Genomic DNA, 24,734 nt, shown 5'->3' on the forward strand with positions numbered 1-24,734 from the left:
TAAACATACATATCTTCAGTATATATTTTGTAATTATTCATTAAATTTCATATTAAACTATGGAAAGAAACGATTATATTAATTTATTTAATTAGAAAAAATAATAATAATTGGAATATAAATCACTTTGCGTTGCATTAGGCTATAAATTTCAAATATTTTTTATCGTATGCTCTAAATAATTTTTATTTATTTATTTTTTATTTTTATTCATATTTCATATTTCGTATTTTTTAATTTTTTCTCCATTTTTGTGTAAAAAATATATTTATGTATATATTTATATAAGTATATATTTGTTTTGTATTGTGTGTATTTATATAAACGAGCTTTTCTTTGCCTAGCTGGGCTTCTGTTGCCAAATCTTCGCAGCATCCTTAAGGATCGTTGAGACCCAACATATATGTGCCGCCTTTAACACGAGATATAGTTCATGTAAGCTCAGTTATAATTGGATTGGATTGTATGCTACGATATATCTTTTATTTATATATATTTATAGCCGCGCTATGGATTTTCGATTTTGCATTTATAATAATAATAAATTGTGTGTATAATAATTCACATGGAAAGTTAAGAGAATGAAAAAAGCGTCTGTTGTTAAATTGGCTCGAAATGGACAAAGTTTCGAACGCAACAGTTCGGAATGGGCCATGGATCTGATTGCATCCAACTGCATTTTGTTTTTATTTATTTATTTATTTATTTATTTTTTGTTTTGGCTATCCATAACAATTGTGCAGCACTAAAGTTCTTTATGCTTGCATAGTTTCATTAGTTTTCAGATACATATATATATATATATAGTTACATATGCATTTGCCAACACACACAGATATAGTAATGCCCGCTATCAGTTTTATACCACGACAGAGCATAGTCTAATAAATTCATAATTTTCGGTATTCATTGTTTATAACTTCGTTCGAAATATTTATAGTGCATAAACATACACATACATTCATGTTCAACAACAATGCGGTAAACAGTAAAAGAGGCTCTGGTAAAGGTTGTAAGAATTTCTAGGTTAAGCTTAGTTGATTTCGTTCGTTTGTTTGTTTGTTTGTTTGTTTGTTTAGTTGTATGTACATTGAGAGTTGGTTGTTGCACAAAATGCTATAGCACATATGGAGATTTTTGTGTGTAGTATACATATGCTTGTGTGTAATCGATTAAATATGCAGTTAGTCACATACCAATATACATACATACATATATGTATGTGTGTGTGTGTGTGTGTGAAGTTGTAAACAAAGAGTTCTTAAGAATGTTCATTGTAGAGCTATAATATATATAATATTGTTGACGTTGTTTAAGGAATTGTTTGTGAAAGTGTGTGGGATTATTGTTGCCTTCTTACAGATAGAGATTTAGGAGATGTACAGTTGGTTTCATATATATATATACACAGACATAAACATATATAAAAATGATAATAATAATAAGAAGATAGAAATGCGAGTGACTTGCAATCACTTTTTTGAGACACGATTTGTGAGTGGCCAGACGATCGATCGCCGAATCAGCCACAGAGCATGTGCACCAGCATTGCCACCAGGAAGGTGACGAATACGAATGAAACCACAAAGAAGACGGCCTTCTGTTGGTCCGTTAGCCGCTTCCTATTGCAGTAGAGCGCCGTCAGCCTGGAGACGAAGCGTCTGATCGTGCCGCCGTGCGGCATGATGTAGTTACTGCTGTTGCTGCTGCTGCTGCAGCTGTTGCTGTTGCCGACGCCGTTGCCGTTGCTGTTCGCGGAGCCCATGACGCCAGCGCTGGCATGCGGCAAGTGCGCATGATGCATGTGGTGTGAGTGGTGTAGATGGTGCTGGTGGTGCAAGTGATGGGCAGCGCTGCTATTGCCGCGCAGCTGCAAGGTAGACGCAGACGGAGCAGCCAGACCCGTCGAGCCCGCTGGCTCGCCAGGGCACGCCTGATGATGCTGCTGCTGCTGATGATGGTGATGATGATGATGGTGATGATGATGCAGCGGATCGCCACAAGCATTGAAGCTAGCTGCAGCCAGCTCATGTTGCAACCGTCCGATTGCCTGAGCATCAGCTCCAACACCACTATTGCCGCTGATTGCCGAAGCACTCACCGAACGCATGTGCACACTGTTCGCGTCCGAGTGCTTGCGGCTGGAACGCTGCGTCGTCTGACTTGGCACTATGGCCGAGCCGTGCAGATGATGACAGGGCGCTGAGCTGGCGTCCAGCTCTTTGGGCACTTGATAACGCAGTGCCATCGACGTCTGGCCATGGAACAGCTCGCCGCCGCTGGTCACACGCACCGGGCACACGCGAAACTGGTAGCAGGTGCCCGCCACAAGATTGTCTATGGTGAACTTGGTCTCTGGTCCGCGGTACAGCTGTCGGTAATCCAGGTTGCTTAGCGCTACGGGCGCCGCATTACTGCTGCTGGTGCTGCGCGCCTTGGGTGAGTTGGAAGTGTCCGAGTCGGATGAGACAACGGCGTATTGCAGCTCATACTCGACGCGATCGTTGAAACTATTCTTCGAGTGCTGCCACTCGAGAGTCAATTGCACTAGCGGCTGGCTCGCCTGGTCCAGCAGGCAGACGCCTTCGTGCACCACTCGCGGCGCCTTAATATTGGCCGGCAGCGTAGCGCCCGTCTCGAATACATACTCCTCCGAGTACTCGCCGTCGCCGGCGCGATCCGTATGCGCATAGATGCGGAATGTATAGCTGCTGCGCTCCTGCAGTTTGTGTATCTTGCACATGCAGTTCGTGCCCGAGTAGACCGTTTGGAATTGCTTGGCCCTTGCCACATACATCTCCACGTAGTACTTGGTGAAGTCTGCGCTGCTGCCACTGAGTGCGCCTGGCGCAACAGCTGAAGCAGAGCCCGTCTTGCCGCTCTCGCCCCACTTGAGCTTCAAGTAATTGTGTCCAGAGCCGCTGCACTCCAGCCGCGGCGGGGCTGGCGGTGCTGGCTGCGTCGTCAGCTTGACATAGGTGCTAAAGAGTCCACTGCCAATCGCATTTACCGCCTGCACACGGAACTTGTAACTCGTCTCGGGTGTCAGGCCGCCCACCGTATAGCGCGTGCAGGCGTCAGGCGTGGCAATAGTTCGTTCGCCGTACTCAATGTTGTAGTTGCTGATGTCGGCGCCATGTGACGCTGGCTTCGTCCAGTTGAGGGTGACTTCCTGTGCGGTGAACTCGTAGCCCAGCATCTGTGGAGCGCCCGGCACGGCGGCTGGCGTCGCTACGCACACAGCATCCGTTGCGGGCCCAGCACCCGCCGCATTGCTGGCCAGCACGCGCAGGTAGTAGCGTGTGTAGGGCGACAGATTGCGCAGCTCCACCAGAGTCTGTGGGCCTTGGTAACAGCCATGGAACTGCGTGCTGGGCGGCTCAGCCTGCGGCTCATCCAGCTGCTGGCTGGCGCTCTGCAAGCTATAACCACTCACAGCCGAGCCGTTGAGCTGCGTCGGCGGCTTCCAAGTGACGGTCAAATGTGTCGCCGACTTGACCACAACTTCCAGCTCAGTGGGTGCACTGGGCGGTGCTGCGGCAGCCTCAAAGCGCAGCCACTGCGACCAGTTGCCGGCGCCGATGCGATTGATCGCCCTCACTTGTGCCTCGTAGACACCACCCGGCGACAGCTGCTGCGCCACAAAGTAGTCTTGCTTGCCGCGATACACGATTTGCGGCTGTTCTTTTGCGTCGAGGCAACGCAGTTGCGCCTCAAATTCCAGAACAGGTGCGCCGCCATTGTTCTCCGGCTGGGCTAGCCTTAGGAGAGCTGCGTAGGGCGTTGGTGGCGCATCGCAATGGGGCTGTGGCGGCGCGGCTGGTGGCACTGCCTCTGTGGTCACATGCCCGATCTCCGAGAAGGGACTCTGTCCGGCGGGACCCTCGCAGCAGACACGCAACTGATAGGTGATGCCTGGCTGCAGTCGCTCGCACATCGCTTCCGTTTCGCTGCCGGAGTAAATGCGCTCGAAGCTGGGTCCCGCGCTCAGTTCCAGATGATAGCGTAGTATATCCGAGCCGCCGGTGTCGGCTGGCGGCTCCCAGCGCGCCTTGAAGTGTGTGCCGTGTATCTTGCCCTTGGCATGTGGCTTGCCCGGCCGGCCGGGCCGTTCTGCAGCCGTGCTGTAGGTAACCTCCGAGGACCAAGGCGAGACACCAGCATCATTCTCCGTGCGCAAACGGAATTGATAGTTGGTGGCGCGTCGCAGTTGCAGGCACTCATAGCGGGTCTCGCCACCTTTGTAGCTGTTCAGGTAACCGTGTCCGGACTCGGCATCCTGCAATTGCAGCAGAAAGTCGCCGTCCTGCGAACGCCGCTCCCAGACGAGCTGCAGCGAGCTCGCGCTGCACGCTTGCAACTGTGGCGCCATCGGCGCCGTGGGCGGATTGCCAGCTGTGCTGTAGCTGCTCACTTGCGAGTAGGCCGACTGGCCGATCTCATTGACGGCAGCCAAGCGGAAACTGTAGACCGTTGTCGACTGCAGCTTGTTGAGCAGATAATGCTTGGCCTTGATTTTGGCCAGCTCCGTGAACTGCAGCGCATTGCCACGGCCCTCGTCATAGTCCAGCAGATAGTATTGAATGGGCGCGCCATTGGCGGCCGGCGCCGTCCAGCGCAGATTGATGGAGCTCCTTGTGCGCGACACTAGCTTCGGCGGCAGCGGCTGGTCGGGCTCACAGGCCGGCGTCTTGAACTCGGTGGGCTCGCTGACGCTGCCCTGCAGCTGCTGATAGTGCACCTGCAGCCGCACCAAATACTCCTGCCCCGGCTGCAGGTCTTGCACAATGCACTCGTACGCCTCGCCGCGGTACAAGCTCTTGTACTTGCACTGCTTGCCCGTGTCGCTGAGCAGCACTTGGTAGCGCAGATCCCGCACGTTGACCAGCAGCGCGTCCGTAATGGTTGGCGGCACCCAAATGATCTTGGCGGCGCGTGAGCTGACATCGATTACCTCCGGCTTGTCAATGGCCGAGATCTGCTCGACGATCAAGGCCTGGTAGTCCTCCTCATCCTCAGCTGCCACGCTGGACGTGTCCTCGCCGTCCTCGGATGTGCCCACTGAGCTGGCACCGCCCACACTGCTGCGCGTAGCTGCCGCCAGCTGCTGTCCCGCTGCTGCGTTTGCCACGTTGGCAACGTTGCGTTGCTGCTGCAGCTGTGGCTGCGGCTGTTGATGCGCCAAGTGACGTCCACGCACATGGCTGTGCATGTGGTTGTTGTTGTGCTGATGCTGGGCTACTGGAATGTTGTTGTTGTTGTTGCTGCTGTTGCTGTTGTTGTAATGCCCATTGATGTCATTGCGACGGGGAGAGGGCGAGTGCGTGGGCGTGGACATGCTGGAGTCTGGAGAGCAAGGGAATCCGTTTAATTCAATATATTTGCCATAAATAAATCATTATAGTACTCACTCAGCTCACGCTGCTTCTCCAGCTTGCGCAGCAGCTTCGTATGCTGTCGCTGGCTGCGCTCGTCTCTGTAATTGGGTGGCGATGGCGAGTGCGGGGAATGTAGATGCGTCTGTGACGTTGGCGGCGCAGCACCGACGCCGACGCCAGCTGTCGCCGCGGCTTGCTGCTGGGCGCCCGACTGCGGCGGCGGCGGCGGTGGCATATGATAATGCGGCGGCCCATTGCCCGTCGGCCCTGGCCCGGGCGGATAGCCGGGCAGCGGCGTATAGAAATGCGATGTGCCATTGCTGCTAATCTGAAAGCGAATGGCAAACGGCTTAAATAAAGCTGCGAACAGTCAAATTTTACGCAAAATAAATACAAATTCTGTAGTTGTCGACGTGGTCGTTGTTGATTTAATCTTTTGCGGCTTCATTGCACACTGACGCTGCCAGCAGTATCCACGTCAATGAAAAGAAATAACTATAAATAAACCTACGCGAATGTTCTTTTTTTTATTTCTGCTGATAAACAATCGCAAAACTACACAAAAACCACAATCTCATCGCGGGCGAAATTTCTAATCATTGCTAATTGGTTGTTTGACTTATGTCGCTCAAAAATTTTCTAATTATTTTTAACTTTTAATTATTTAGCTGAATTTTATGTTCTTTTTCTATAAATTAAATGATAAACAGTATCTGTTAAAACACTATTAACACGCTGTTATACTCAAGTGAGTCTGCAAAGAATGTTTATAGTAGAATGACAGCTCATGCTCAGCTTGTTGTGCTCAAATACGAGTGCTAGCGAATGCTTGTAATAGGGTAGTAAGTGAAATATGTGTGTGCAAACATAGTTGAGTTAGTCTGAATTTTTTTTAATAGAATGTATACGTCTTTTAATTGTTTATCTTAAACAATGTTTTAACCTCAACAATAGAAACTGTAATGAAACTAACTATCGATAAGCATCTGCCTTTATAAATAACCCATCTGGCAACGCTACTCTGCAAACACTTAACAGTTAAGCAGTGTTTAAACGCTGCGCGCGCATTTGCGGTGCAAAGCGAAAATTTAAATCGTTGTGACAAATTGCTCAATTAGAAGACAAAACAACATTTATGACAAGTCTGACGAAACAATATAATAAACACACATTGCATAAACCGGTTATTCCTGGCAATGCAATTTACAAAAATGCAAACGTTGGCAATTTTTTGGTACAGATCTTTACCACAGTCAGACGGGGGAATACCCTGTAATATGAAAAGCTATATTTCTGTCGATTTAAAGCAAATACTTAGTCACTTAGTTTGACTGCATAGATACACATAAACAAAGATAGTGCAAAATATTTATACTATATATTTTGTTGCAAAATATATAGGATATATAGATATGCTCTGCAGAGGTATAAAAAAGCCATTTGAATTAGCATACAATCAAGTGATAATGATATTGCGCAAATACAACGGAAGCTGGCTTTCGCCTTAGTAAATTTGTTGCTGAAAATTTGGTGGAGAATTCCAAAGTTAAAAAAAAAAACAAAGAAACAAAACTTTGTGCACAGCTGAGTCGAAGGTTAAGCACACTAGAAGGCATATAACTATAGAAAACCGACGGCTAAATACCCCAAGAAGCATATCAAGTACAAAAATTTAGCAAATATCAGTTGGGTTTATAGTCAAACTAATAGAATATGGCTAAAAGCTATCAGCCTACGTAGAGTGCGCTTCCCTTAATAACAGAGTTAATAAATTCTATTTACATTTATTATATATTAAAATATTATTTATGTTGCATTAGTTTTAAATTTTATAAATATCTTTTATTATATTGCGCGCAGAAACTAAAATACCCACGCAAAGAGAGGGTATTCTGAAGCGCCGTCACTTTTATTTCAGCAGCTAAGCGTGACGCTCTTTCTGCTGCTCTACATATGACTCCGGAAGTTGTTGGCGCTGCAATATTTTTTTTTTTTTTTTTTTTTTTTTTTTTTTTTTTTTTTTTCGTTTTTATTTCTTTATTTTGTTGCAGCTTATTGTCTTAGACTCTATAGCGCATTTAGCTCTAAACCTTAACTAATGGGAGGGCAGATATGCCAATTATTCTGCACTTGTAGCTACTATCTTAATTAGTTCTAATATTGTCTAGAGGATGCAATCTCTTCAGTCTTCGCCTATTGTTGTTTATAGCCAGGTTGCTTGCGAGATGGTTAGGATGCGCTGCAAGTCTGTCCGCGTATCTTGAACTGTGTCGCCCAATGAGTTCAGCAACTGTGGGAATTGCTAAATCCCTATGTAAGACTGAGTTTCTTACAAACCAGCTGGCTCCAGTCCATCTGCGTAGTGCTTTATTCTGCAGGGTCTGAATTTTGTTCCTTGTAGTCTTCGCCGAGGAGCCCCATAGAGAGATACCATATACGAAGGTTGGGACAACTATTGCCTTGTAGATGGCGGCCTTGCTGCTGTAAGACAACTTGCTTGAAGCTCTCAGCATCCAGTCGAGGGTTTTTAGCTTGCTTTTGCATTTTGAGGTTACTTGACTTATGTGCGCTTTAAAAGTCAGCCTTCTGTCAAGAGTGATACCAAGGTACTTTACTTTTGAGGCTTTGGGAATAGTGGGCCCCAATGCAACGCTTGGGCAATCTCCTCTTCTAGTGGCGAAGGTAGTATGTACAGACTTTTGTGCATTAATGGTGATACACCACCGTTTTGCCCAGCGTCCGAAAGAGTCCAGATATTTTTGTAGTGAGTCTGAAGCTTCTTGCGCAGATACGTGACGTGATAAGATGGCGGTGTCATCTGCATAGGTCGCTATGAGTACTGCATCTGTACTTCCTATATTTGGCTCGGGAGTTGGCATATCTCCTGTGAATAAAGTATAAAGTGTTGGGCCTAGAACACTACCCTGTGGTACTCCAGCCATAATTGGTCTAGTCAAGGATACTGTTTGCCCCCTTGACACTTGGAAGGTTCTTCCAATAAGGTATGAGGATAGCAACGCGAAAAATGGGGCTGGAAGGGTGGTCCTCACTTTCTGCAGCAGTCCCAGGTGCCAAACTCGATCAAACGCCTGTTTGATGTCTAAAAAGACGGCAGAGCAGTACATCTTTTCTTCAAAGGCTCCAAGGATATGGTGCACAACTCTGTGAACCTGTTCCGGTGTTCCATGCTGTCTCCTGAAGCCAAACTGATGGTTTGGAATGGCCTCCTGGCGTCCCAGATGTGTCAGTACTCGTTCCAGAAATATTCTTTCGAATATTTTGGAGAGTACTGGCAACAGGCTAATTGGTCTGTACGACTCAATTTCTCCCACGGGTTTGCCAGGCTTAGGAATCATCACAATCACGGCGCGCTTCCAGCAGGCTGGAAAGTGCCGGATGCGGAGCATGGCGTTGTACACCATAGTTATGTAGTCTATGGTGGAGTCAGGCAGTGCTCTAAGGACTCTGCCGTTTATTAGATCATATCCAGGGGATTTTTTTGCCTTCACTCTTCTGATGTGTTCAAGAACCTCTTCTTTTGTACATCCAGTTATCTGGTCTTCAGCTGGGAGGGGCGAGAGAACGATGTCTTCTGTTGCTTCGATTTCTGAGGCCTCTGCGGTAATCACCGGCGTGAATTGGTCTTGAAGGTGGTTTGCAAAAGCCTCAGCTTGAGCTTCGTCTCCAATGTGCCAGGAACCAGAAATGCTCCGAATGGGATGACGTCGTATTGGCTGCCGTTTGAGCTTTCTTGTAAATTTCCATAATTGAAACTCTGCGTCAGTGGGCGATTCAGCTCGTACCAGCGCATCGCTGATACACCTCTTTTGAAGCAGGGCGAGAGCAGCTTTAAGATGCCTCGTGGCTTCGTTGTACATGGATTTGGCATCAGGCGTGCGTAATCTTAACCAGCGTCTCCTGGCCCATCTTTTGTGTATTAGTAGGTGTTGGGCCTCCAAGGTGAGGGGGATGTTGTACGGAGACTGTTGTCTTGTTTGGCAAGATGGTGGGGCGGCTTGGTGCGCAGCTTTGACTATTTCTTCCTGCAGTTTGTTTGCTGCGTAGTCCACGTCTTCAGGAGTGTTAAGTTCCATTTCTATGTGCAAAGAGTAATGGAGCTCGCGCCTAAAGACTCCTAAATCTGATCCTGCTGGCAGTAGTTGTTTCCTAATGGGCAAGGGCTGTGGCTGCGCGTGGATTGTGACTATTAGTGGCAGGTGGTCAGAGGATAGGTCCAAGGATTCTTCAATGGTCAATTGCCGGTCACAGATGCCTTTGTAGACAGCGAAGTCGATTGCCGAGGGCCTGTGTCCATTAATTGGGTAACGGGTGGGGGCTCCAGTCGCCAATATGCTGAATTGTAAGTTTTGAATCGCCTCAAATATGACTTCTCCGCGACGATTCGCACTATTGCTTCCCCAAAATGGGTGCCATCCATTCCAGTCGCCGCCGATGAGGGTCTTATTCAACCTTTGGCCTAGAACCTGTTCCATGTGATGATCACACAGACCAGTGTTTGGCGGAAGATAAATTGACGCAACTTCGATCGCTCCAATAGACGTAGGCAGGGTGATGGCTGAGACCTGCATTGTTGCGTTGCAAATTGGCAGTAAAGGTGTATGCGGTATTGTTGCTCGTATGAGGATTGAGGATCCACCAAAGCAGTTTGCTCCTTCACCATGAGCCTGATAGTGTTCGTATCCGAAAATTTGTGTAGTGGGGCACTCATGAGTTTCTGTTATTAACATTATATCTATGTTTTCTTGTGAGAGAAACGCAGCCAGTTCCTGAGTCTTGTTTCTCAGGCCATTGGCGTTCCAGATACCCACACGTAAAGCCATTATTTGTAGGCAAGCTTGGTTATGATGGCCATTAAACTGTTTAGCATGGTTGCTTGTTGGGATTGTACTTCTCGCATCGCTTTGAGCTCGGCATTAATTGCGTCAAACTGACGTTGTTGTTGCTGAAGCATTTCAGTGAACAAAGTGTCACTTGTGGTATTCTTATTTGACGGTCCACCTCTAGCGGCCTGTGCGTAAGAAACACCACTAATAGGCGTTGCAAAGCTCGTGGCTTGGGTAATGCTCCGGGGCCTTGTAATTTCGGAAGCAGTACTCGGACCCGTAGACGGTGTTTGTGTGGGACTCCTTTTTTGTGCTGGGGATTGCAATTTGCGCAACCGCTTGTATACTTGGCAGCCCTTATAGTTGGCTGGGTGCTGTAACTCACAGTGCACACAAGTTGGTGCCTGGTCCTTTTCGCGGGTGCAGTCTTTGGATGCGTGTTTCCCGGCGCAACGCACACATCTGGGAGCTTTGTGGCAGTAGCGTTGTGTGTGTCCAAATTCTTGACAGCGATGGCATTGTGTCAGGTCGTTGTATCTTCTTGGCAGTTCCACTGTGCAGCGTTGCCTGCAGACAACTCGAATGTCCAAAATTTCTTTGTTGTTGGGGGCCTGAGCCACGTCAACAAAAAATATATTTAGCGGTGTTTTGTCCATACGGCTCAGTGGGTTGTGCACATTTGTAATTGTGTGGCCTTTGGTTTCCAATTCCTTTTTAATTAGTGTTGTATCAGTGCTGGAGTGAAGCCCTTTGAACACGACTCTATATGGTTTGTCCTCCTTAAGCTGGTAGCAGTGGAACTCCAATTCCAGCTTAGTAAAGTGGTCTATAACTCTGCGATAGTCCTCACTGCATTGGGTTAATACACCTATGTTATTCTTCTTTGGCTTAATTACGTATGATTTAGCATCAATTACTTTATCTATTATCTGTTGAAGTAGGGCCACAGACTTGATGTTTGGACACCATATGGGGGGCGGACGAGGTTTCGGAGTAGTTTGCTGGTCGGTCAATACTGGGGCTTCTGGAGCTACAGGTGATTCGCTGTAGTCTTCATCTTCTTCTACGAGCAGTGAAAATCGATTTTCTGATATTAATGCTGCATTGCTGGTGCTTGGTTCGTCGAAGATGAGCCTTTTCTTGATGGTTTTTGGTGAATTTGGCTGTTTACGTTTCGTGTTTTTGTTGTTAGTGATGCCTTGCACGGAGGCGATATCTATTTTTGAGTTTATTGGCATGATGGAGGCTTGCCTATTTGCCATCACAACGTTAAGCTGGGCTTGCATTTCTGCATTTACCTTTACAGCTGTAGCGAGGTTATTGACATTAGATGTCATCGCGGATTGTGCTTTTGAGTGCAGGCGCACTCGCGCCAAGCGACGAAATTTCGTAAATTGCAATTAAAGCAATTGAGTTACGCGGAAGCAAGCGATAAGAAAACGCTGCGTGTGCGGTTTTTGTTGCTGTTGCGTTGAAGAATGCACCGCAAAGTTCTATTTTTAGAACTCTGCAGCAGTAGAGCTTAAGCGAAGGCTGTTCGAATTCACGTCTTTACAGGTCGAACGACTGATCGCGATTGACAATATTTAAGTTTTAGTTTATTATAATGCCACTAGCTGACGGCTGTTGACGGCAGTTACCTATACAATCTAGTTTTGTATCTATGTGGCTATGTATATTTGTATCTATGTGTTTGTATCTGTATCTAGACATATATATTATTATATTATATATATATATTTATCTTTGTATCTATGTAGCGTTGTATCTTTGCATCTGCATCTATCAATATATTAATAAATATAATTATTTATGCCTTTTTCTTTGTAATTGTTTAACTAACAATTAGAAAATCGTTGTATTAAGCCTATAGTTAACTTTAAGCGTATTATAAATTTTCAATTAATAATAACAAATAAATTAGAATTTATTTAAACGAATTCAATGCCAATCACGAATTGAGTTGCTTCCACTTTATATCTCACTAACTCGATGCAAATCAGAATTATTATTCCGATAAGAAAAGTTATCTAATATTATGCTAAATATTTGTTTGTGCTTTTGCTTCATTTAAATTGTATTAATTTAATGGTTTATTATAATACTATTAATAATAAAATATTTAAATGTAGTTTAATATTTCATTGTAATAATATTAATAATAAATATTTAAATGTGATTAAATATAATTTAATATTTTGTTATTTAAATGTAAATTAATATTTCATTATAATAATAAAATATTTAAATGTAATTTAATATTTCATTGTAATAATAAAATATTTAAAAGTAATTTAATATTTCATTGTAATAATAAAATATTCAAATGTAATTTAATATTTCATTATAATAATAAAATATTTAAATATAATTTAATATTTTATTATTTAAATGTAATTTATTTCATTATATATTATTATTATATATTATTTCATTATAATAATAAAATATTTAAATGTAATTTAATATTTCATTGTAATAATAAAATATTTAAATGTAATTTAATATTTCATTGTAATAATAAAATATTTAAATGTAATTTAATATTTCATTATAATAATAAAATATTTAAATATAATTTAATATTTTATTATTTAAATGTAATTTATTTCATTATATATTATTATTATTATATATTATTTCATTATAATAATAAAATATTTAAATGTAATTTAACATTTCATTGTAATAATATTAATTATAAATATTTAAATGTGATTTTTTTAAACTTAGTTCCGTTTCGCCTCTCGATCGCTTATCGCTTCGTTTGCACTCGCAATTTTCTATTGTATTATTAATCTGAGCTGCTGCTGCTGCGATTGTTGCATTGACGACACGAAACAGCAAATTAGCAAATGCCTGGGTTAAGCCCGCTGCTTAGTTCCAGGAAAGCCTCAACTGAATCTGGTTTGCGCAATAAAAAAATTTATTACGTACGTAATTTACTCTATACACAATGCAAACAAAGCGAGCATATTCGTGTGAGGCCCTAAGATTCATATACAGCTTGAGATAACATTATTTATCTGCCTGTTTGAACGTAGTCAGAGATCTGAATTATTTCATATTGAAGAGAGCAACAAGTACAGATAACTAGTTACAGGGTATCTATATGCCCATACGCCTTTTCGTATTTCGCATTTCGCTTGAAAATAAAATTTGCATTGGCAATTGTTATTGTTTGTGTTTTGTATTATAATTGGCGCTCAATTAGTAAGAAATTTGATGTTTTTGATAATGAGAGGCGAGAAGCAGCCCAATTGATTGACCAATTGACCAACTGAACAACTGAACAACTGACTGACTGCCGACAGAAGACCTCTACTCAGCCTAGTCAATAAGAGCTGGCTTAAAGCTGCTGCATTTGTTAGCTACAAGTTTGGCTTACAAAATTCCAATAGAAACTTATCAAATTAAAGCATTTCATTGTGGAATTTTGTATATCCATGAGGCCACTTGAGCTGCTAATAGTTGCACACAAATGTTTTATAATTATTGCATTTTTCCCAGTAGAGAAATAGTGTAACTGAGTGCGAATGAGCTTGGAAATTCTAGACTGCATGTAGAGCACTCATTAGAGAAATTTGTATGTGTTGGGAATTCTGCTTCAATTTAATGAACTGCGCTACACTTTGCTGATTCAGTTGTAGTGGATTCGATGAGTTTCGCTAATGAGTGAGTTGTATCTTTTGCTGAATCAGTGAACGAGTTGAGCATTTTGGGTCAATGGCAGTCGCTCTGGCCAGCCTTTGGGTAACTTAATCAAATGCAAACACCTGAATGGGTACTTAAAATTATTGTTACTTACGAATGGCGCTGCATGCAGATGTCCCTGGCCGGTGTGCAGCTGCTGGTATTGCTGCGGTGGCAGCACCACATGCGTCAAGGTTCCGTTCTCATTCACATAAGGCGGCACCTGCACCGGCATCGTCATCGTCGGCGGCTGCCGGTTGTGGGAGACCATTTGAACGGCCGTTGGACCTATAAAGATAGCACGAAGGAAAGTAAAGGTTTAGTGCACAATCAAACCGGGCTCCAAGGCTGTGCAGTGCGTTAAGGATATCGTTAATGAAGCAAGTCCATCGTCATCGGAAAAGTGCTTTAAAACTTTTACGCGCTAATCTGCTTTAGCTCTGTCGTTCCACATTATGGCAAATAAATTCTTAAATAACTTTGCACTTTTCTTATGAATATTTGAGTACTTAATCAGGAACTTATAGCTATAAGCAAGAATAAGGGAATTGTTCTAAGAGTCTTAGAGAGAGTTAAATTTAAATCTTATATTGCTGCATTAATTTCTTGCATTGTTTAACTGCTCAGCATATAAATATTCGTAGAGCTCGGGCTCTGACCTAATCAGCCGTAAAAAGCAGACGCGCATAGCCAGCCGTACTTCAACTGCGACTCCATTACACGTTTGCCTCCACCACTTAGGTGTAAAAATGTCGGTTTAGTGCGTTGAGGCATGCCGTTGCAAAGTAAAATTCATGATAGTCGATAACGACTGCGACGGCGACTGCAACTGCTCAAAATGCAATCCATTTAAAATGCAGCGAATGTCTGTCTGAATGTTTATCTTAGTGAAGAAAGTGCACGACTTGAATATACTCTGACCACACAGACAACAGAGAGTCGCGTAGATATATAAAAATATTTCTAGAGAAAGCTTTTTGATTAAACATCCTAATAATATATGAATCACTTAAACAGAAATTTATTTATGAATGAGTTTGTTTTTTTTGAAATTGGTTGGTGAGAAGTTGTAATATTTTGGGGTTTTTTTTTTGTGAATTGCGCCTTAACCCACATACACCATTTATTGACTCTAAATATCCGCTTGGAAGAGACAGCGATTTATGGTTTCTTTGCACAAGCTATTATACCCATTTCTTTATAGAGAAAAGGGTAGAAAAATTGCCAAAAATTATGATTTCTAATTTAGATATATATATAGACTGATAGATATTATATTTATATATATGCCAGCATTACAAATATGCCCTCAGCAAGAGTATAAAAGCTGACTAGACACATTGAAAGTGTTAAAAAGCAGCAGGGGTTTGTGTAGCGGGGATTGGGAATCGGGAATTTCCGTTGCGGGTGGAGACGCGGTGGAGCTTACCATTTGGCCAGCAGACAGTAAAATGCCAGCCCGAGCGGAGTGTTTGCAACTAAACTGAAACTTAATTAATGCTAAACAGCTTAACGGCGCACCAAGCTGCCTGGCCGTATAACGTTGGTATTCATTTGGCAAGCAAATCTTGCAAGGTAGTTAATTAAAGGGAACTAAACCCGTCTTCGCACCCACATACTTGCGCAGGTAACACAATCCCGAACTTAGTGACAGGTGTGCTTTTGTCTTTTATAATAATATTTTAAATACTAAAATTGAAATTGTTAATTCGAGAGGCATTGCAAGTTCTAGTTAAACGCATTGATATTAAGTAATTGCAAAAAGTATTTCATGACAAATGCGGAAACAAGTTTAATATTTCGTTATCAACTGTACAAATGCAGCTGTGCACGGATTCCCCTCGTATAAAGTTTGGCTTGCCCTCCGCTGGCAGCTGGCATGCCTTTGCGCTGAGTCGCAAAACATCTGCAAAGCTCAATTATTCCAAATCATTGGCAATGAAATCATGGCTTGAGCAATTGCCAAAACTAATTTTAAAGTCTATAGACACTGAGGTACTGAAGTACTTGATTCTCTTAATCTCTATGACCACGACTCGGAATATTTGTCGGCTTTTATTGATGTAAACTAAATATACTTTACACTATCAAAAGAAGTAGATAGCTATCTATACTCACTGCGCCCTTTGCACTAAGTCATTGGCCCAACTGTTAGTAAATAAAGTTAGTTTAATTAATGATTAGTTAGTTGCCACGATATACCCTGGCTATAGGCAACAGCCTTGTTTAATGAATCATCAAACCAATTTTTAGCGTAAATATTTTCAAATAAGTTTAGCTCCGGGGCATAGGTTAAACATTCATTAACAACACTTGCCTATTTATTTATTTATTTAAGTCAATATTAAGCTTGAGTGAAATTCACTAAAACTAAATTTTAAGTGAGCTCACTTTATGAGTCACAGCACTGCATGAGTAGCTGTCACAGTAGAAGCTACTGTGTTTGACTTAAAGAGGAAGAAGTTCCAATCGGCAAGCTAGACATATGTACATATCTATATCTAGATTATATATATATGTATAAATATATATATATATATATTATTCAAACGACAGGAGCTTATCTTCTTGAACTCTGTTTCTGTTGCATGAAAAAGAGTTAAGCTCTCTACTGCTTTCGTTTCCTTACTGAAATATGTATTTTTTTAATTATAATTTTCTACATTTTTTTTTTTAAATTTACATAATTTTCATATATTTTAAATTAAATAAAATATGCATTTTTTCTTATTGTTATAATGTTGTAATTATTTCCTCTTCTCCCCAACTCTCAACATCGATTCTTATCGATATTTAATAAATTACGATGACATATTTGGACCAATTTCCTATAAGATCACGCCGGACAGGTCCACTCATGCAGCAATTGAGGCAGTGGCAAAAACAGATGCACAGCTTCATATTATTCAACTGGCTCTGTTTGGCAGGATTTAAGTTTCGCTGATGACTTAATCGACTTTTACAGCTTGGTGTATGCATTCGCGTAAACATTGTTGCCACTTCTTGCATGCAACTGAGTTGCAAGCAGATCAGCAACTTGCGTGCAATATAAATTAATGGGTTTTGCCTACCAAAAACTTGTCAAGTTTAATGACGATGATTGCTGCTCTCTCTCTCTCTCTCCCTCTCTCCCCCTCTCTATCTTTGCATGCAAAGTACTCTAAGGAGCTGTTACAATCTAAATTGCAGCTGCCATTTTGATAACGTATATCTTGAGACGTATATGCATATAACTGTTTGACAGCATACTAAATCCTATGAGCAGTGACATCATCATCATCATCTCCGTTCGAGTGTAGTTCTATCCACACCCATGATCAGAGCCAGATATGGCCTCACCCTGACCTCGTTAAGTTGCCGCATTTGCGAGTGCCCATAAAAAGTTGAAAGATTTGCAGGCAACACAGGCGTCTGCTTGCCAACTCTAAAGATGTGCGGTCAGGAAATGGGATTGAGTTGCCCGAGTTGCCTGCGTTGCCTGAGGTGTCCCCACACAACGCTGTGATTGCATAACTGTAAAAAAGTTGAACGTTTGTCTGTCTGACCTTGTCCCGTGCACCACAGCCAGCCGCACGCCTTTGCATTGGAAAGGTAGCAGAGCAGCCAGCAGCCAGCAGCCAGCAGCTCTTGCCACACAGATATAGTACTACGGCCATTTCGAATGGCATTCAAAAGTTTTGCCAGCAATCGCTAATTGAAAGCGCTCTTGAGTTTTCCACTTGCACTTGCACTTACACTTGGCTACACTTCGAGTGCGACTAAATTCATTCACATTATTTTAGCGTCGTTTACCTGGAGGCAACAGCAAACACAAGATACGAGAATTAAAACTCTCAAGTCCTCAATGATGTTAGAAGGAATGATGTGAAAATCGATACTCAGTTGAGTTTCCATGAATACAGCTTTGGTTCCATGGAATATTTTTCCAAAATTCCATTAGCAAAAATATTTCGTTTATGAAATCTGTCGTAAACTAAACAAATTTCCAAAAATTTCCAAGTAAAGTCTATGCTTTTAGCCTTAGATCTGCATGCCATTTGTCGTTCTTTGTTCTGTGATTTCCAGACAAATATGAATTGAAGACATAAATAAACCTTTAGTTGTTGCTCGCTTATTAAGACAACTTTTTGTCGCTCTTTAGTGTAGCAAAATTATGAAAATCCATTCATATTATCATATATATTTTTATTGATAAATGTTCAAAGATTAGCAAAATTTCTTAAGCATCCATTTCTGTTCCGACAGTTGAGCCTTACCATATGCGAAAGATAAAAAGCTGTCATAAATAGCTTAAGACTGTTTTCAAATTAATTACAAATTCCCAACTCAACAATGACAAATTTTGTTATATGTGTGTGACACTGAGCTAAAAAAGTGTACTTATTAAGAGCACTTGTTTGAGTTTTAACTTTTGTGTCGAATATTTTTTATTTAAGTCTAAAGTGGTACACCTGTAAGCTGCATATGCAAGGTAAGTTAAAGATGGAAGTAGCTTTTTTCTTAAAAAAATCATTAAGCGACAGTATAGCTTAGGCTTCGATAAGTCGCTTTCAAAGCTTAATCATATTGTATATGCCATATTTTAGTGGTTAGAAAAAGCAAATCATCAGCAGCGACAAAGCCAAAAAAAAAAGAAAAAAAATCAATTGAAGCATATATAACATGCAACACATACATAGATATATATATATATATACATATATATCTCTAGTATGTAGAACTGCGAATATAGAGAATTAAGAGAATGGCACTCAGCTTGTCAGCGGGCTGAAGTAGGATATGAACTGTATTCTGCTAAGTGTAAGAGAGGCAGAGCGAGCGAGATAAAAGTTGGTACAGTTACAATTTTTAATGCACGTTGCATGTGTGTTGCCACTTCCTACGGCCCCGTTCGTCATCCCTTCAAACAGTCATCGCTCCACAGCCGTACCGCCCCGCCCCGCCCCGCCCCGCTTATCTTAAGTAAGTTCTGTTGTTTGATGCCAATTTTTTGCATTGCTTCTCCTTTTTTGTCGGTTGTTGAACCCGCTTGGGCGCTAGGGCCATAAGTGGCCCTAGCCAAGAGTACCAGCAGTGACAACAACAACAACAGCAGCAGCAGCAGCAACAACAATGAGCAGAGTAACAGAAAATAAATGAAAACTGCGCTGCCATTCCGGCTGCAGTTTTTTCCACCAGAGTCAAGAGAAATACGACGAAATAAATAAAATGCGTTCAAAAGACACATAAAATATGTTCAAATAATAAGCACACACACACGCACTTACACACACACACACAGCAGTTAGTTGCTGGGCGCCATTTTTATATGTACATGTGCATGTATGTGTGTGTGTGTGTGTGTGCATCTACATATATAGCTTGAGATTTATGCTTGCATAATTTAAATGTTGTCAACTAATATTGTTTAATTTCCAAGTTTGTAGACTATTTTATGTGTTGTCTCTGCCCATTTTTGGCTCCAGCACATTTGCCGAACGTATTCAAAGACTATTAAAAAAAAACCAAAAAAAAAACACAAAGACACAGAATTCGCAACACGTGGAATGCTGGCCAAAGGTAAGCCACAGCTTTGCAGCGGCCGCCTGTCTAGGTTATTCACGCGTCTGGCGACAAGGTCACATCCAGCTAAGCGAGATACACGAAAATACCGTCAACAGCTCAGCTAAAGAATTGGCCAAAACAAAATACCTTTAACACCTGCCTAAGCACTTGTTGCGCTCGTTCACGAATTTAAAGCAATTTAAGGATTTCATTCACAGTGAAATTCGATTTATATATGAAGATAAATATAAAGATACAAAAATTATAGAGACTTTAGAGTACTCTAGGGGTGAGTGACTGACTAGAAGAATACCTCAACTCGATGCAGAGCAGATGAATGATAATAATAGGAAGCAGCTAACACATAATATAAATAAAATGCGTGCAATATATATAAATGAGAGCTTGAGGTCTTATAGCTTTGAAGAATTGCGTGTTCATATGGAAAACAGGTGCACAAGGCTTGAACAAATTTATATATTTAAAAACTTTTATAGAGAATAAATAAATATTTTGCGTACAACGTAGTTAGTCGTCTTGATCGAGTGACTAAATTAAATTAGGCTTTAAACTTAATAAATTTATAAAGGATCAGCTTAAAGACTAAATAAAATAGATTAAAGCCTAGCTTTTAATGGAATTACATTCCTATTAATCGTGGCTACTATAAGCCACAAATACGAACGACTAGATATTTGCTTAAATAAATGCAAATCTTTATTATTTATGATTATTAGACATACTAAATTAGATTGCTTCCTAGTATAAGATTAAATAAGACAGATTTCTTGCTCATGCTAGAACATTAAATGAAATAAATAAATATATATATATATATATATATATATATATATATATATATATATATATATATATATATATATATATATATATATATATATATTCATATATATATATATATATATAAATATTCATATATATTCACTTATGTACAGTATAAAGCAATTAAATCTGTACATATAATATGTATCTAGAGACGTATGGATAGGTAGCTAAATGTCGGCATTGCTGATTGTTCAAGAACTGGTTGGGCACTCACGATGACATTTTCGTGCTTTAAGAGCCCTCATAAATTTGAGCTGAAGAAAAAACTTGTTTTGCTTGAAGAGCAGATCCATATGCAAATAGCATCAGAAATGCTCAAGCGTGAGTCAGAGGCAGCGAGAAATCAACTGTTTCAGTAAGAGATAGACAGAGGGAGAGAGCGAGCAAGTCGAGCAAGTGCTTAGAGAAATAATTATCATACAGTTAATTACAAAATTACAAAGGTCAGGGCTCGCTAGACCAAAAGTGGCTAAGGGCAGGTCGCGTTTAGGTTGCACATGCTTGAGACCTTTAATTAAGTTATTTACAGTCATGTTTTAGGTAATGTTAATGTCATTATAAAATAGTTTGTTCACTAACCTCATAAATACCCCATAAATTCCACTGGTATTTCAATGAAATTTGATGTGAGTTTTAGATGGAATCTTGAGCATATATAAGGGAATCAGTTAAGCATTATATATATTATATAATAGTGAATCGGTATCTATTATAGATTATAGTGCAGTAGAGTCTTCAGTTGTTGTTTCTACTGCAATATTATTAAATCCTTTCTAGTAATATCTAATATATCCATGAGTACATATCTCTTAGAGCTAGAGTGAACTAGTTACTTGGCATTTAGCACAATGAGAAGTTCACTGTTGATAAGAGCAGTGGCTGCTCTGGACTATGTGGGCATGTAAAGTATAAACTACGCCAATTCAATTTAGAGATGCCTGCCTCGAAAAATGTGTTCCACTGCTTCGCACAAAGCGGCAATCTCGGCTAGCACTTTTTGAGGAAGTGGGTCATAAAAGCATGCTCAGCATTCTTATAATTATAGCTTGCTATGCATACGCCATGGCGAGGGCGACCGCGCCCCGGGAGCAAATTCCATTAGAAGTCTAGCCTGAGTCCAACACGCACTTAGTGCCATTTCCTTTGCAAGTTTATTCGATTAACTACAATCAGTGCAGAGCCGGAGGGGGAGAGTGGCGAAAACATTGTTGTAACACAAACAGAGTTGGGGCTGGGGTTGGGGTTGGGGTTGGGATTGGTAAGTGTGGGGTGGCCCAGGCATGGCCAGTCATGTAATTGGAAATTATGGCCTTTAATGAAAGCATATACTTTAGATTCTATTGCCACATGGCTCTTGGCACCTTGGCACGTTGGCAACGTGTGAGTGAAGAGAACATGTGAGTAGACAGCAGTCCAAGCACATGCAATTACCACTTTAGGCTAAAAAGCAACTGTCTCCACAAAGTTTGTTGATGGAAACCTAATTCAATTTGCCAATTAGCCCATAAGTTTTAGTTTGCGTATGCCACAGGCCTCAAGGTGTCCTTAAAGATGCCTGAGATACTCAAGCTGAATCAATTAAAGATCTCTGTTCGGTAAAGATAAGGCTAGAGCAGATCCAGTTTAATTACGTTATACGAATATTTATCTACTTCATGTAACTCATGTTTAATTAAGTCAACTGTGAGTCAGCTTGTGACATTTTTTTTGTGTTTTTTACAGAGCGTTACTATTTAGATAAGTCACATACAAGCAACACGTCTATACAGGGTGTTCCATTTGTGATAGAAGCAGATGTGTTGGATTATATTATGAGCTTATTATAGCTATATTATGAACTTTAAATTAAACTTTTAAGCTTTTAACATGGTTTTTAAATTCTTGCAAATATTTTGCTATCCAAATATTTTTTACAATTTATCGTAATCATTTACTATTTTTATTTTATTATAATATTTTTCGCGCTCATTTAGCGCAATTATATGTTATTGAGAGTGACTAAAAAAGTGTATCAAAATTATAAATTATGATTGACTTTTTAACGATGCCTGCTAAGTTAACTAGTCACTAGCCAGCTCTAGTCACTTTTCACTTATATTCTTATATTTTCTTCTAGTCCAGACACCCTGTTTGCCTCTAGATTAATTCGCTCGCGTTTATTGTGTGGGCGTATCTTGTCAAGCCAGTAGCCACTTTTTACTGATACTATAAGTTTGCGTTGGCTGCAGTTTGTGTTTGGCTTTGGCTTGTTTTTCATTTTCAATTTTCAATTGTAAGTGCGAAACTAATCTTTCTAGTCTTTCGGCAGAAAGTTGCCGCAGCTTAAGTGGGCTTCGGGCATAGTTTCTAGACTCATCGTTGATTTTGAAAATAATTAACCACAGCCAGCTGTAAAGGGTCTTAATAAACTTTCGTGACGTGGTGAGACGGCTGCTGGGATTACGACGGCTGTAATTAGCAGCCCACAGCCGAAGGAATTTTCGTTGGTTTAACTCACCATATTCCGCCGAGATGGCGCACATGGGCTGATGATGATGCTGATGCTGATGCTGATGCTGATGCTGGTGTTGATGCGCGTGCGGATGGTGTGGATGCTGTGGACAGATGCCCTCGTGCGGGTGCGGCGCTATGTAGTATTCCGATGGAAAGAAATCGCCTGGGTATTGAATGTAGAGCGGGCCGGGGGGCAGCGCGGCTTGAACTGGCGGCCCGATGCCGTTGGTGCCATTGCTGGCGCCACTTCCCTGGCTGCCACCGACGCCGCTATTGCTTGACACGCTGCTAACGCTGCTGGCCGAAGAGTCACCCGAGCTGCCATTAGGCGAGATGCCACCGTGTCCATTCTCATGGGTCTGCTGTTGCTGCTGTTGATGCGTGGCTGAAGGGTTCGGTGGCCCATGATGTATGCCATTGTTAGGCGGCGGCGGCGGCTGCAGCATATGATGATGATGTTGCATAGCTGCCAGCAGAGCCAGCTGCTGCTGATGCTGCTGCTGCTGCTGCGGATGATGTAACGCACACACTGGTGGCACAATTTGGGCACCCTGTGGCGGTGTCGCCGTTTGCTGCAGCAATGGCGGCGACGACGGCAGCGAACAATTGTTTGAACTGCCGTCCGAGGACGAGTGCTGCTGCGGCTGCTGCTGCTGTTGCTGCTGCTGTTGCTGCTGCTGCAACTGAACCGTTGGCGCCACCAGCTGTGGTGCCGCTTGCGGTGCCGAGACCGGTGTATTCTGCACCATTACGATATTAGCAACTGGCGAAGCGGACTTCAATGAGCTATTCAGGCTCGTCGTGGACGATGTTGCGGATGAGTATCTGCCCGCATTGTGGCTGCTGACGTTGTTGTGAGTTGAGTTACTGCTGCTGCTGCCGCTGCCGTTGCTGCTGCTGCTGCTGCTGCTATCGTTTATGTTACTGCTACTTTGTTGCTCGATAACATTAAGCCGCACCATACTAGGAGCTTTAGTATCTGCAACAGTTTCTCTCTTCCGTCTGCTTGTTCGGCGCACTTTAACAGTTTAGATTCAATTTATTAGAACATGCTTTTCAGACATGGCCTAAACAATGCTTGTTAGCCGTTTAGCTTTATCTGCAATAAAACATTGTAAGAAAATGGCAAAAGGGTTTGGCTACAATTAATAACTGACTACAAAGCTTCACTCGGCTTTACGTTTTTGCGTTTGCTGCTTCTGTGCGAGGCGTTATTGAGAGTTAACTGATTCGAGTAGAAATCTGAGTTCGATGGAAACAATTTTTTTCAAATCAATTTATGCTGAGAACACAATAGGAGCTATACTCTTTAAGATGTTCAATATGTGGCATATCCAGTTCCATAAAACGCTAATAATATTAATTCAAGACGAGTTTCTTTGATTTTAAGTCAATTAAATTTTTTTAATAAAAGAGCAAGTTTTAGAAATGATCTCGTTAAAAAGTATTATTATATAAAGAATTGTTGCGCTTTTAATATGATACAAAATATATAATTTAAGTCATTTTCAAAATATCAATTACAAAATATCTGCAAATCTTATCTTAAATATATTTATATAATATATATATATAATATTTATATAATTTTTATTAATTATATTATATATGAATATATATATATTACATCTATTCGTATTCAACTTCTTTTCAAGCCCAACAAATGCAAAGGATCCAAGAAAAACTTTTGTAGGCAATGGAAAAGTTTCGATTTTTTCAGCAGCAAAGTTTTCTTTGTTACGTCCAAGGTCTAAATATGTTTATTGTAGCACGAACAGCTTAACGGTTCTTTGCAAAAACTGAACCTTCGCAATCAATAAATAAATATTTAAAATAATTACGAAAATTTCCCCCAATGGTAAGAAACTCATGAATTCAGTTTAAGATTCGTTGATAAAAACTTTGCCCAGCCAAGACGAGGTAAGGCCCTCTGTAG

The 24,734-nt window shown here is 41.5% G+C and overlaps 1 protein-coding gene across 1 annotated transcript; it reads right to left on the reverse strand.

The window, feature by feature from the left end:
- Positions 1-456: 456 nt before the first annotated feature.
- LOC111596272 (fibronectin type-III domain-containing protein 3A-like) lies at positions 457-23,891 on the reverse strand. The gene is made up of 4 exons (XM_030223160.1): positions 22,803-23,891; positions 14,031-14,203; positions 5,408-5,706; positions 457-5,339 (listed from the first exon to the last, which is right to left on the reverse strand). The coding sequence occupies exons 1-4, from the start codon at positions 23,758-23,760 to the stop codon at positions 1,523-1,525; spliced, it is 5,247 nt and encodes a 1,748-aa protein (XP_030079020.1). The 5' UTR covers positions 23,761-23,891; the 3' UTR covers positions 457-1,522.
- Positions 23,892-24,734: the final 843 nt, after the last annotated feature.

This window comes from Drosophila hydei, unplaced genomic scaffold (genome assembly GCF_003285905.1).
Source record: "Drosophila hydei strain 15085-1641.00,03,60 unplaced genomic scaffold, DhydRS2 tig00000141-arrow-arrow-pilon, whole genome shotgun sequence".
In the NCBI taxonomy this organism is placed as follows: domain Eukaryota; kingdom Metazoa; phylum Arthropoda; class Insecta; order Diptera; family Drosophilidae; genus Drosophila; species Drosophila hydei.